This window comes from Heliangelus exortis, chromosome 14 (genome assembly GCF_036169615.1).
Source record: "Heliangelus exortis chromosome 14, bHelExo1.hap1, whole genome shotgun sequence".
Taxonomy (NCBI): domain Eukaryota; kingdom Metazoa; phylum Chordata; class Aves; order Apodiformes; family Trochilidae; genus Heliangelus; species Heliangelus exortis.
The window spans coordinates 13,503,054-13,517,093 of record NC_092435.1 but is presented as its reverse complement, the minus strand read 5'-3'; the positions used below and the strand labels follow the sequence as shown (position 1 = coordinate 13,517,093).

General features: G+C 43.4%; 1 protein-coding gene across 3 annotated transcripts in view; it reads right to left on the bottom strand.

Moving 5' to 3' along the window:
- Positions 1-11,770: 11,770 nt before the first annotated feature.
- Positions 11,771-14,040, bottom strand: part of GRIA3 (glutamate ionotropic receptor AMPA type subunit 3) — a 145,862-nt gene continuing 143,592 nt past the window's right edge. For 2 of the 3 annotated variants that reach the window (XM_071757473.1, XM_071757474.1), the window contains exons 15-16: positions 13,971-14,040; positions 11,771-12,013 (exon numbers count right to left, since the gene is read on the bottom strand). The exon at positions 13,971-14,040 is cut by the window's right edge and continues 176 nt beyond it. In XM_071757473.1, the coding sequence (XP_071613574.1) occupies positions 13,980-14,040 (61 nt within the window). In that variant the 3' untranslated portion in view covers positions 11,771-12,013; positions 13,971-13,979. The remainder of the gene's footprint in view (positions 12,014-13,970) is intronic. The other variant, XM_071757472.1, reaches the window with a different exon arrangement.

Below are 14,040 nucleotides of genomic sequence, written 5' to 3'. Positions count from 1 at the left end.
GTGTTGCTGTGAATATTTGGTGTTAGTTGGAATGGTGAGAGGGTTTTTCTCTCTTTGGTTTGGAGCCTGTTGAAACTGCCTGCACATTGGTGCAAAGGATTAGTTGGTTACACAGTGCTTCAGGGTTACTTTGCTGCTGGGAAGTGATGGATGTGTCCTGCTTCTCCAGTAGCTTCCAGAAGCTCAGGATGTACCTTCTTGTATTCAGTAAGTCTACATCTTGCTCCTCAAGCATTTGCCCCTCATCCAAAGCTCATTAAAGTCTCTGGCACTTTTTCTTCATTTCATAATTCAGTCAAATTAGGCTGATCTGCAGTGCCTTGAAAAAGCCTTGGTTTAGTTTGAGCAGTTTAGTTCAATGCCTGACAAAAGGACTCTGCCTGCTGACAGAGCATGGTTGGGCTCTAGGGTGAAGCTGCCCTGTCAGAGGTTCACCAGGAAGTCTTTAGCTCAAGTTCAGGGTTAATTTCCACCCCTGCCCTCCCAAAGGTGTGGATTTCCTTCAGTCAAGACTCTCACTAGGTTGTTTCATTTAGAAAATGGGCTGGGGAAGAACACCTGGTTGTGTCCTTTGGAGAAGGGGAGTTTCCAGTGCCCAGAGACTTCACTATTTAATGATGACAAAGTGTAAGTGAGAGCTGAGGTTCTTTGGCTTGTGTCCAGCAGCTTAAATACCCAATGAATATTCCCAAAAAAGGAGGAGCTGGGGACACAGGCAGATTCATTACAAGTTTTGGATGTGGTGCCTCTCTCAGACACTTTCTGTACAGCCACTTTTATGGGGACTGCAGGACTGATGGAAACTTGAGTGTGTTGGCTCCTTTTGTTTGCCCAGAGCCCTGTGAGACAGACAGACAGACAGACATCTGTCTGGAAACCCCAGCCAAGTCCTCCTTTGCCTTGTCAGCCAGAATAAAGAGGTGGTGACTTGGAGGAGGAAAGAAAACTTCCCCTTTCTTTGCTATTTGCACATCAAATCAGTTGAATTATTGAGTGCACCAAGCAGTTCCTCTTCAGCCTTTTTGTTTCCTGAATCTGTCTCCTTTTTAAATTCATATTCTGCTCCTCATCCATTTGGTAAGGATCTACTTTCTTTTCAAAACTGATGCAAGAAAACTGTTGGGGTGTGAAGAGGATCTGATGCCAGTGGGAGGGGTTTAACAATATCAGGACTGGAATATTATCAGAACTAAAATTTCACAGCCTTGGTCCTCATGCTGTAGAAGATGATGAGCAGTAGTGAGAGCTGCCTCAACTGCTGCACTTTTTTTTTTTTTCATTTTTTTTTTTTTTTAGGGAACAGCTAATATAAAGTTGATCATAGTCTCTTTAGTTTGAATAATTATTTTTGATTTTTGACATTATTTTAAAAGAAGTTATGGAAGTTAAGGAACAGCTTCTTGGAGAAGGTGTGGGATCTAAGGGTCTTGATAGATTCAACTACTGTAAAGTGGTGATCTTGATAACAAAGACTGAGATTTCTTGTGGGTTTAACTTCTCCCTATGTTACTGGAATTATTACATAAAGGAGTGTGTTCTCATTTGCAACATCATCATCTCATTCATTGATGTTTATTAATGAAATTCATACAAATCAACTTAAGTTTGCATGGGGAGATTGCTCCTTACTGAACAGGCTTGGGAAGCAGGGTTTGCTCATGGGGAAGTGTAGAAACCACAGCTCTCTGAGCAAACTGATTTTTAATGATTGCTCTGAGAATCATGCTTAATAGATTTAAATGCTCATTCTGTTTATGTGAAATTTACAGTCTAAGTGTACAAGGAAACAAGGGTGACAGAAGAATATGCTGATTTAAATGGTAAGTTGATTGCTGTATGACTTGCTTACATAATATAGGTTTGCTCTATATGTGTCACACCTGTATTGCTCTTTCCTGTCCTGCTCTCTCCTGTGTTAAAAAAAAAAATCAGATAGGAGCTGGAGTTTCTGAGTTCTGAGGGTCTTGTCTTTGTTGAGGAACTGACAGGAATCTATCTGCACACCAGCAGCAGCTCCAGCTGTGCTTTGGCTTGAGGGTTGGTGTCTCTGGAGCTCAGATGGTTTAGAGTTTGCCTATAGAGACTATTTTAAAATAGTAATATGTAAGGTACATTCTGTGCTGAGCTGATAGTGTGTTCAACACTTTTGAGCCTAATGAAGCTTCATCACAAATTAGTTGCTTTAGCTGGTGGTTTAAACCTCTGAGGATTCACAAAATATGCAAGCAACAAGGGGAAAAAATGATGCTGACACCATAAGGACCTTTTAAATCACTGTAATATTGCAATTTTTTATATTCCTCTCCTTTGAGAATTTTGTTTCTCTGTTTAAAAAAAAAAAAAAATGTTTGATGTGTCCTTGTCTGTGCCTGAAGTGATGAGCCTGGGTGCTGGCAGAGGTAATGGGGTAATGGGGTTTTTTGCCAGACCTGAGTGTGTGATGCTGCTGACACCAAACTAGGTGACAGGACTGGGAAGAACAGAGCATGTGCCTGCTTAAATTTCCTGCCTGTAGGAGTTGTAGCTTGACAGATTTTTTTAATTGCAGAAGATGGTCTTGGCCTTAAGGGTTCTGTCCACAAAGCAAATTAATTTGTTTTATTCCCAGGAGTGTTTAGGAATAGAGTTTTTGCATGGATTCAACAAGCAAAAGCAAGCCTATAGGTAATAGAATATTTGCTGACTGTAATGATAAAAAAGTAACCTTTTTGTATCAGGTGTCAGTACTATAAACACAGATTACTTTAAAATACTCTTTGGGTTTGGTTTATTTGTTTGCTTGGTTTTTTTCCCAGAGAAAAGGAACTTGAACAAAAATTGAGCATCCTGGGTGGTCTGTGAAGGTCACTTTGTGTCTTCAGTAATTTGGGGTTTGGGATAGGGTGGTTTGTGTTGTGGCTGTACTGGATATTGTAGTGCTTGATCAGTAAAACTCTTCTGATTACCTTTGTCCTTTTTAATTAGAGGTTATTTCCAGATGAATAGAAGATTACAAGCCTTTGTCCCACAGTGCAAGGAAGACACAGATTGGGAAGGGAATCCTGTAGGGATCCTGAAGGGAATCCTGACTTACCCAGCTATTTAGAAAAGAAGAAGAATTACTAAAAAGGAGACCAACCAAGCTAAATACTCAGGAGCTTTTAATTGACTCATTAAGGCAGCCTGAAATGAAATACTTCCATCAAAGTCACTCATCCTTGTAAATCCTTGGGATTTACTGGCATGTGAATGAGATAGGCCTTGGCAGGTTGGCTGTGGGCAGGTTTGTCACACCCAGGGCACCTTGGGGTCTCCAAATACAGTGTAATCTCTAAACAGAAGAGTACACTATCTAAAAGGGGTTGAAACAATCACTTAACACTCAGCTTTGAGGAACATCCCTCTGGGGATGCCCATGGACATGGCAGAAGCAGCACGGTGCTGGCACAGCCTCGTAGGCAGTGGTGGGAGAGGAGGGATCCAAGATGCTGGTCCCTGGTCTGGCAAGCAGAGAAATAAACCAGCAGCAACCTGCATCAGTCAGGAAGACAACTTTATGAAAGCAGATCCTGTAGCTGGAGTAACTCGGCTGCTCTCTGCCCTGTCCTGATTCCCTGATGGGCCGTAGGAATTGCCTCCTTCCACGGTCATGGCTGAGGGAGGGTTTTCTCTTCCAGGGAAACCTTCCCACTGAAACCTGGTCCTTCCTTTTTGTGGGGATCTCTGCAGGGATTCAGCCTTGTGTGTGGAGACACCAGCGAGAGCTGTTTGGTGATGGGCATTGGATGCAGGGAGCAGCTCGTGGGAGGTGGGATTGCCAGAGACCTTGAGTGGAAACAGGGGGGGTCAGTGAGTTTCAGAGGGAAGTGTTGAATGAAGGGGACTGTGTTCTCAAAACTGCTTTCATGGATTAAACTTGAGATGAGGAAGATGAGGAAGAACCTCCAGCAGGAGGGCAGCCCTGGCAGTGCCCACTGCCATGGTCCTGGCCCAGCAAGAGGAAACGTGGGACAAAGCACCCAATAATGAAGCCCTGTTCCTGGTGAGGTCTGTCTGAGGTGATGTTCTAATTGCTCTGTGTAATCTGCAGCATTTGTGCTAGGTCACAGCTTCAGCTGTTTTATAATGAGGTATTTTGCCCGACTATGGCAAACATCCCTTGTTTAAAGGGCAGGGGAATACTAAATAAATACCATTTATATTTATTTGCTTCTGCTCAAACTGTGGCTCTTACATTAATTTTGTAGGTTTTTGGTAATTAGCCTGCTCAGCCCAATTTGGAATTCAAAGCCAATATTTGTTTAAAAGCTTCAAATGATATTAAAATCTGCTCCCCAAGCACACAGCAGACACCTCTCCCTCTCAGAAAATGCCAGCCCTGCACTGAAAGCAGCACGGGTGGGCAAGAGTTGGTCAAATGGAGAGGGGTTTAAATGGGTGTAAAACTGGGGTGCTGTGAGGTAGAAGGGGGGGCTGTCTGGGGACACCCCCCCCCCCCCTTTTCTCTGGGGCCCTCCTGGGAATGGGGCTCTCCCATTGAGGGACATAGAATCCCAGATTGGTTTGGGTTGCAAAAGACCTTAAAGACCATCCAGTTCCAACCCCCCTGATGGGCAGGGACACCTCCCACCAGCCCAGGCTGCTCCAAGCCCCATCCAACCTGGCCTGGAACCCTTCCAGGGGTGGGGCAGCCACAGAACCTCTGCCAGTGCCTCACCACCCTCACAGTGAAGAATTTCTTCCTAATATCTATGTCTGGTTAAAATCATCCCCCCAACCCTCTCCCATCACCATCAGCTGCAGAACAGGGATGTGCTGGGGGAGGCAGGAGGACCCTTGGGCTGGCTGGGGAGAATCCCCAGCTCCTGACAGGACACTCAGGGTGTTCCCTGAGCTGGCTGAGGAAAATCCCCAGCTCCTGACAGGACACTCAGGGTGTTCCCTGAGCTGGCTGGGGAGAATCCCCAGCTCCTGACAGGACACTCAGGGTGTTCCCTGAGCTGGCTGGGGAGAATCCCCAGCTCCTGACAGGACACTCAGGGTGTTCCCTGGGCTGCATTCAGCCGGGGATGGGGTTTCGGACCGAGATCCCCCCCTGCCCACCGCTGCATGTCAGTGTTGCTCCAAACAACGGCAGCGAGCAGAGACCGCGTCCTGCAGCTGCGGGAAGGGCTTTTCTGCTGCTCTCAGCACACGGACATCGTTTCAAACTCCTCATTACCCCCTCATTGCACCTGGGGTGCTGTTGAGCCAGAAGGGTGGAGTTTTACACCTGGGAGTCGGGGCCGGGGGTGGAGCTGCCTGGTCCAAGGCTCCTTCCCAGGTTGGTGGCTTTCTGGTGTTTTCTGGTGCTTTCTGGTGCTCCCTGGTGCTCCCTGGTCCTCCCCCCTGTCCCTTGCTCTGCCCCATCCCCCCCCCCACCTGCAGCAGAACCAAATCTTTGTCCCCCCATCCCCACATTTGTGGCCTTGACCTAAACCCTGTCCTGCTCTCCCACACAGGCTGCATGTCCCCTTTCATAGTCCTTTAATCAATTTTTGACTTTATATCATGCATTTCCCTTCTCATTACAGTGTATGAAGCGTCTGCCACGTGCTCATTAATTGGTGAGTAAGTTTATTTATATGCTAAACTTTATTTAAAGCACCAGTCATTACCAGCATCCTGGCTGTGGTTTCTTTCTTTTTTTTTTTAACAGGCTTTGTGTACCTCACCCTCTCCTTACCAGCAAGGCCAGGGATGCTCCCATGGGCCCCTGTTAACCCTTTATGGACCAGTCACCAGCTCAGCCCCATTCCTCATCCAGGAATGAGGCTCTCTTAGAGGGCAGCTCTGCCATCACCTGCCAGGTGTTCTGGCCCTTCCTCAGATTCTTCTCCCTTTGGCTTTAGATTCTTTTCTGCTTCTGCCTTCAGCTCCTCACTTCTCCTTTCATAGTGCCTAAACTAGCGTGATGTAAGGAACAACCTGAATACCATAACAGAAAAAAAAAAAAACAAAACAGATGATGGGAGGCTGTCCTATAGCTGACTGTTGGGGCAAGCCAGGTGCCACACTTCATCCTGGCTTTGATCCTCATCTGCTCCTACAAACTGGCTCCCTGATCACCTTTAGGTGTCAGTTCTGCCTCCTGCTTGCTTGGAAAGGCAACAGCCTCTTCCTGAGCATGAGGTGAGGTGCTGCTTGGAAAGCCTCTGGTGTTTCCTTGCTCCCTGCCCCATGCTCCATCACTTTTGGTGCCTTCCCTGCTCCTCCTGCTCCTCAAGTTGCTGTGGAGTGGGACCTTTTGCTCTGTAGAATGTCCTGTCATCCATAGCCATCATAACTAATTCAGGGCTAACACTTCAGTGTTGGAAAAAATGCAATAAATAAATATTTGGGGCTCCAGGGTTGGGTGAGATATGGTTGCCCTGACCTGATCAGTGTTAGCCCACGTGTGATGCCAGCCTGGGCCTTTCCCACAGCCAGGGAGCTGTGGGGGGGCACTGGGGAATGTGGGCTCTGCTGCTGGCACTGCTTTCCCTGTACCAATATTAGATATATTATGTTCTCAGTTAATATTACTTTGAAATTTATAATATCCGTGAAAATATTATCTCTGTACTTAAATCCTTTAGTTTAATTGAATAGAGCTATCATTATCTGGAGCTTGTTTATGTATTGCTGCCTGGAAAATAGAGTCAGTTTTCCAGACTGAGATGATGAATATGAGCACCAATGAAATTTTGTAATTTAATTTTAATAACCATGACTTATTATTTTAATAACCATAAATAGTAATTATTTTTTTAAAAATACGTTGCAGCGCTTTGCACAAAACCTTGGAAGGAAAACTGTGCCATGTTAATACAGTGGGGGTTGTGTCACAGCTCCAGTCTTGTTTTATTTTGTTGTCAGCTGTGCTCTTTGCTGTCAGGAGAGGCTGCTATGGCTTTGGGCTATTTAGGAGTGAACCTGAGCACTGTGGAAATCCTTTTGCTCCCACTGATGGGAACTGGATTAATGACTCTGATCTTTGCCTTCTATTATTTTCCCCAGAAATCTAGAGGTAGAGGAGCTTTGGGGCAGGTTGTGTGTCTGTATGGGTGTATATACACACACATGGATTATACAGCAGGAGAGAGAAGGAGAGCAGGGAGGTTTGGGGTAGATATTAGGAAAAAAAGTAGTGAAGCATTGAAACAGGCTGCCCAGGGAGGTGGTGGGGGGCACCATCCCTGGAGGTGTTCAGAAGATGGGCAGATGTAGAGCTACAGGGGATGGTGGTTAGGGGTTGTAGGGTGGGCAGTTGGACTCAGTGATCTTAAAGGTCTTTTCCAACCTTGCTGATTCTGTGACTGTGGTGGAGCACTGTGTCCTAGGGCTCTGAGCTTCTGTGTCTGTTGCCAAGTCCAGCTTTGGGCTCCCCATGCCCACCCAGCACTCCAGGGCACAGCCAGCCCCAGGATGGCTCCTGCACCTTCTCCTCATGGCCACTGTTCCAGGTGAGGCTGCTCCCCACCCCATCCCAGCTCACTGGGTGCAGCTGTAGGGTTTCACCCCCCCAGCCCCCATCAGCTTCTTCAGCAGGCAGGGGTTGAGCAGCAGAACTGAGCCCTGGTGTTTTTTGCTCAGTGTCACCCTACAGAGGGGCTTTGAGGCTGCCATGGCCGTGTCCCTCACACCCCCCAGCTGGGGGCTGGGGCTCAGGGGGCTCAGGGGACACAGGGAACCCTGCTCACAGGGGCAGATTTTGGCAGATAGATGGGAAGGGAGCAGTGCTCACCCCCATGGCCGTGTGGGGGGAGAGGGAAAAGGGCACAGCCCCCCTGTGTTGGATGGACTGGATCCTGGGTGTGAAAGGAAGGCTGAAGGACAAAATAGGGGGTTTGGTTTTGTTTTTTTAGGTGTTTTTTTTGCCTCCTTGTATTTGTTGTGTGGGCTCTTTACAACTAAATAGGTTCATTTCAGCAGAGGGCTGAGGGGAGGGAGGCCCATGTCACTGAGCCTGGGCACGAAAGGCTGGAGCCCAGGAACATCAAAACAACCCAAAACCTTCAGGATCACAGTGTGGGTTAGAGTAAAATAGTTGCTGTTTATTCTCTCCACTCTTGCCTTGTTCCTGAGCTCGTTTTGCAGTTGCCTCTGTGCTCCCCATCCAAGAAGCACTGCAGGGAGCAGGGTCAGGCTCAGCAGCTCCATGGCCAGGACCCACCAGGGAGTTGGTGCTGATCTCTGCAAGGTCCCCACACCACCCTGGGGACACTCCAGACAGCTCCTCTGTTGGGTTTCAGGGTCTGCTTTGGCCAGCAGGTACCAAACTGGTTGCCCAGGTCCCATGGCCACCTGCTCTGCTGTGGCACTACCTGCCTAGGACCTTCCCTGTTGGTTTTTCTTTTTCAGGAGATGATCTTCCCATCCCCAGCCATATCAGTGACATCTCCCACCACTCTGGGCACTTGCAGGGGAGTGTCACCCATGATGGACCCCAAAGGAGCCTAATGGGAGCTGCTTTTTGATGGGGACCACCAGCTGGTTGGGGCAGGGGGACCCCAGGAGGGGCTGTCCCTGCTGGGGGGTGATATGGGTGCACACTGGGTGCTGAACACCATGGTTACTTCCCAGGGTTCAGCTTGTGGTGACTTGTAAAAACCAAACTGTGGATGAGGTAAGCTCAATAAATTAGTCAGATCAGCTGCAATGTTGGGTGAAGCTGTTTGTGTGTGGGGTTTTTTTTGTTCTGAAAGCATTGCTGAAAATATAGGAACTGCAGGAAAACACATCAGTATAGTCAGCACTTACCCAAACCTGCAGCCCTGAGGCTTTCCCCTGCTCCTTTTCCCCTTTGGTGCTGTCAAAATCAACCAACTTCACTCACAGAGAAAAAAAATAGAGTTTCTTTGCAGGCTACCAAACCAGAAATATGCATTTCCCAGCATGGTCCCCATCCTTCAGCACAGTGGGAGCAGCATCAGTGATACCTCTGCAGCCTGAGGCATCCACCATCCACACCCAACTTTTAGTTTTGAGGCATCCCAAATGGGTAGAGAAAGATTTGCCTGGCCAAGGGGACAGCAGCAGGCAGGGAGTCCCTCTGCTCTTGTGACAAGATCAGTGTACTCTTGGTTTTTTGTTTTTTTTTTTTCTTTACAGTTTTATTTACAAAATGTATTAAAACTCTTTGTACAACACCTCATTAAAATGAGGCTCAGTAATTGATGCCCACACATGCAGTTTATGCTTTTACAGCCATTAGTTTGCTTGGCAATTTTTCTGCTCACTGAAGTGCAGTTTCAACGACCAAAAATAGGAACTTAAGTTACAAACAATCAAAAAAAAAAAAAAAAAAAAAAAAAAAAAAAAAAAAAAAAAATTAAAAAAAAAAGGAGGAAAGAAAGGAAGGAAAGAACCTCAAAATTCCCCTAAGCAAAAGAAATGAAAAAAAAAAATAGTACTAAAACAAATAATAGTGAGACTACTGCCGAACTTCCGATAGCTTGAAGTTGGTAGCTGGAACTGGTAAGCACTCAACACGTTTTGTTTTAGCTTTACATGCAAGTTTAAAAAATAATGAACCATTTACCAAACTCCCTTCACTGGTGTGAAGCCTCCACTCTTAAAAATTGATTTGATAAACATACATCTTTTATACAGCTTTTAAGAAAAATGTTTGTTTTAAATACAACTCATAACCTCACAGCTTTAGCTCGCCCTTGATGGGGACGTGATGGCATTCAGAAGTTGAAAAAACCCCTCACAGTTTCATGAAAAGAAAATGAAAACAAACCAACAATTTTTTTTTTTGTCAATATCTTGTTAAAAACTCGAACAATAAATTATTCTCCTATCAGCTTTTAAAATTATTTTATATTACATTTTGTTGGAAATACTTATTTTAACAAGACTTTCCCCGTATAATCTTTTTTTTTTAATTCTTGTTTTTAAATCCTATTAAAAGTTCAAATCTATCATCAGCAAACTAAACGCCTAAGGGTCAGACTGGTTTAAATGAGTTTCTTTTTCCTTGTATGTTACTGATGAAATAAAACTCTATAGTAAACTACAGAAAATACATATTGTCGATTAGAGGTAATTAGTATGCAGATATTCCATTGAACATTTCCCGTGTGATTGACAATATGTTGGGTTTTTTTTTTTTTTTTTTGTCTTTTGCACTTTTTTTTTTTTAGGTTTTTTTTTTTTTTTTTAATTTTTTATTATTTTTTTTAAAGATGAAGTTAAATAGTTTCCAGGCAGAGGTTCAAGGCTGAAACACTGCTGCTGTCTAAGCCTGGGATGTCAGCACGAGCGAGCCCCTGCCTGTAGCAGTGCTGCCTGGAGCTTGGGGTCCTCTCACCAGCAGCCACGAAATAAGAGTTGGCAGGAGCTGATATAATATAACAGTACTAGCAGGAGTCATGTTGGATCACTTAATATTACTCTGGAACTGCAGCTCTAATTTGATTTTATTATCCTCTTTCCTTACTTCTGTTGTAAAACGACCAAGAAGCTTTATCTGAGCACAGTGCTGAAAGACTTGGGGTGAAGCAGAAGCAGGCCTGGGAAAAACTAACCTGTGCTTCTCTTGCCTCATTGCTTGATATTAAACTGTGAATTAAAATGCAGATGCACAGCATGAGAAGAGATATATGGTCTGAACCTAAACAGCAAATAGCTTTTTTTTGTTTTTTAAAAAAAAAAAAACCACACACAATGTTACGTTAATAAAGCACCTGTAGGTATGCCTGATGATAGAAAAAAAAAAAAAAAAAAGGAATGCAGTATTTTCTGCCCACACTTTAGCTACGTTGTCATGAAATTAATTTACTGATCTGGAAGCAAGACATGCAGTTCCACAACTTACTTTCTTTTGGATTTACAGATTCACAGTCATTGACCTTAACTGGTTTTTTAATGCACAAATTCTCTTCTTCAGGTGTCCCACCTTTTACTGCTATGCAGAATTGCTCAAATTAGCTGGAGAGTTTAAAGTGGCTTGGAAAAATAAAACAATAATAATAATAATAAAAAAAAAATCACACCACCAATAAGTAAATACTGAAACATCTTGACATCAGCTGATACAAGCAGTGACAGGCCAGTCTGTGTTTGCACGCAGCAGATTTCTGAGGCTTTGTGTCAGGAGGAGTTTCATAATTTGACAGGATCTGGGTGGCTGATGAAACCGGCTGCAGTTTGCTTTCAGGACACAAGTTCATTTACTGTGCAGTGGTATCAAAGAATGGCTTTTGTTGCACTGATTTTTTTTTACAAGAATTTTTTTCACATACTAATATCTTGTTATCAGTCCTTTCCTTGTCTTCATCTCCTTTTCCCCTTTCCTTTCCTTTCATCTTTCTTTCCTTTTCTTTCCTTTTCTTTTTTCTTTCTTTTCTTTCTTTTCTTTTCCTTTCTTTTCTTTTCTTTTCTTTTCTTTTCTTTTCTTTTCTTTTCTTTTCTTTTCTTTTCTTTTCTTTTCTTTTCTTTTTTTCTTTTCTTTTCTTCTTTTCTTTTTTCTTTTTCTTTTCCTTTTCTTTTCTTTCCTTCTCTTTTCTTTTCTTTCGTCTTTTCTCTTCTTTTACTTTTCTCTTCTTTTCCTTTCCTTTCTTTTCCTTTCTTTTCTTTTCTTTTTTCTTTCTTTCCCTTCCTTTTTCCTATCCTTTCTTTTCTTTTTCCTTTCGCTTTGCTTTTTCTTATTTCTTTTCATTTTCTTATTTTCCTTTTTTTATTTCTCTTTTCCTTCTCTTCCTTTTACTGTTTCCTCTCTTTTTTTTTTTTTTTTTTCCTTTTTTTTTTTTTTCTTCTTCTTTTTCTTCTTTCAAGCAAAGCAAGAATATTTCGGTGATGGTTTGCATTGTTGTGAGTCTCAGAGTCTTCCATAAGGCACTGAAGGAAAAAAATAGCAGTTTTTCCGATTAAAAGTACATTGCAACCATCATCATTGCGTGTCATGCCTGACACCTCAGAGAGAGTATGACTGGCTCAGGTGGTCCAAATCCATGAAGTAGCCACATTCTCTGCTGCTTCTCCTCTTGCGTGCTGCCAGGGTGAGGATCTAGGACAAAACCAGAAAAATTTCATCACTGCTCAGCAGCGAGGGCAGGGAAGCTCACCCTGGGGAGAGGCACAGTCTGTGGGTGATGGGGTAACCAAGCTTTTTCCCAGAGTTTCTCAGCAATTTGCTCTACTTTTCATGCTTAGAAAGCATGATTTCTAGCACAGGCATTTTTTGTTCTATTGCAGATTGGTTTTTGAGACTTCCTAAAAGCACTTACCTGAGCTGTTTATAGCTTAAAAACTAAAGGGGAAGCAGTCACTGCCAAGAGAGATGTGAATTCTGATTACAGGAATTTTAAAAGCAGTTAATCAAATACTTTTGTAAACACTTAAGCAGCACAAGACTGGAGAGAGGAGTCACTGGCCTCAGCCTGCAGGCAGTGAGCATGGTTGGGACTGAGCTTACTGCTGTTCAGGAGGAAACCTAAATCCTTCAGACCCAGAGACTGGCACCAGGGGCTGCTTCAAAAGCCCTTTTGCACCAGTCTGCTGAGGCATAAGGCAAAATATCACACACAGAGGAAGAGGAAGAGGAAGAGGAAGAGGAAGAGAGAAAGAGAGAGAGAAAGAGAGAAAGAGAAAGAGAAAGAAAAAGAGAAAGAGAAAGAGAAAGAGAAAGAGAAAGAGAAAGAGAAAGAGAAAGAGAAAGAGAAAGAGAAAGAGAAAGAGAAAGAGAAAGAGAAAGAGAAAGAGAAAGAGAAAGAGAAAGGGAAAGGGAAGAAAGGGAAAGGGAAAGGGAAAGAGAAAGGGGAAGGGAAAGAGAAAGAGAAAGAGAAAGAGAAAGAGAAAGAGAAAGAGAAAGAGAAAGAGAAAGAGAAAGAGAAAGAGAAAGAGAAAGAGAAAGAGAAAGAGAAAGAGAAAGAGAAAGAAAGAGAAGAAAAGGAAAAAGAAGGAAAGAGAAAGAGAGAAAGAGAGAAAAAGAGAAAGAGAACGAAAGAGAGAGAGAAAGAGAACGAAAGAGAGAGAGAAAGAGAAAGAGAAAGAGAAAGAGAAAGAAAGAGAAAGAGAAAGAGAAAGAGAAAGAGAAAGAGAAAGAGAAAGAGAAAGAGAAGAAAAGGAAAAAGAAGGAAAGAGAAAGAGAGAGAACGAGAAAGAGAGAACGAGAGAGAGAAAGAGAGAAAGAGAAGAGAAAGAGAAAAAGAGAAAGAGAAAGAGAAAGAGAAAGAGAAAGAGAAAGAGAAAGAGAAAGAGAAGAGAAGAAAAGGAAAAAGAAGGAAAGAGAAAGAGAGAGAACGAGAAAGAGAGAACGAGAGAGAGAAAGAGAGAAAGAGAAAGAGAAAGAAAAAGAGAAAGAGAAAGAGAAAGAGAAAGAGAAAGAGAAAGAGAAAGAGAAGAGAGAAAGAGAAAGAGAAAGAGAAAGAGAAGAAAAGGAAAAAGAAGGAAAGAGAAAGAGAGAGAAAGAGAGAGAAAGAGATAGAAAGAGAGAGAAAGAGAAAGAAAAAGAGAAAGAGAAAGAGAAAGAGAGAGAAAGAGAAGAAAATGAAAAAGAAGGAAAGAGAGAGAGAGAGAAAGAGAAAGAAAGAAAGAGAAAGAGAAAGAGAAAGAGGAAAGAGAAAGAGAAAGAGAAAGAGAAAGAGAAAGAGAAAGAGAAAGAGAAAGAGAAAAAGAGAAAGAGAAAGAGGAAAGAGAAAGAGAAAGAGAAAGAAAGACAAAGAGAGAAAGAGAAGGAAAGGAAAAAGAAGGGAAGGGAAGGGAAGGGAAGGGAAGGGAAGGGAAGGGAAGGGAAGGGAAGGGAAGGAAGGAAGGGAATTAAGGAAAGGAAAGGTAAAGGAAAGGAAAGGAAAAGGAAAGGAAAGAAAGGAAAAGGAAAAGGAAAGAAGGAAAAGGAAAAGGAAAGGAAAGGAAAAGGAAAAGGAAAAGGAAAAGGAAAAGGAAAAGGAAAGACAGAAAGAAAAGGAGAGGGAGAGGGAAGAGAAGAAACCCCAGAGGTTTGAGCTCCTGCCCTGTCACCGTACCCCTAGATTTCACACTTTCTGTGCCATACACGTTGTAGCCTTCTCTGTAGGTAGCATAATTCTGGGTGTT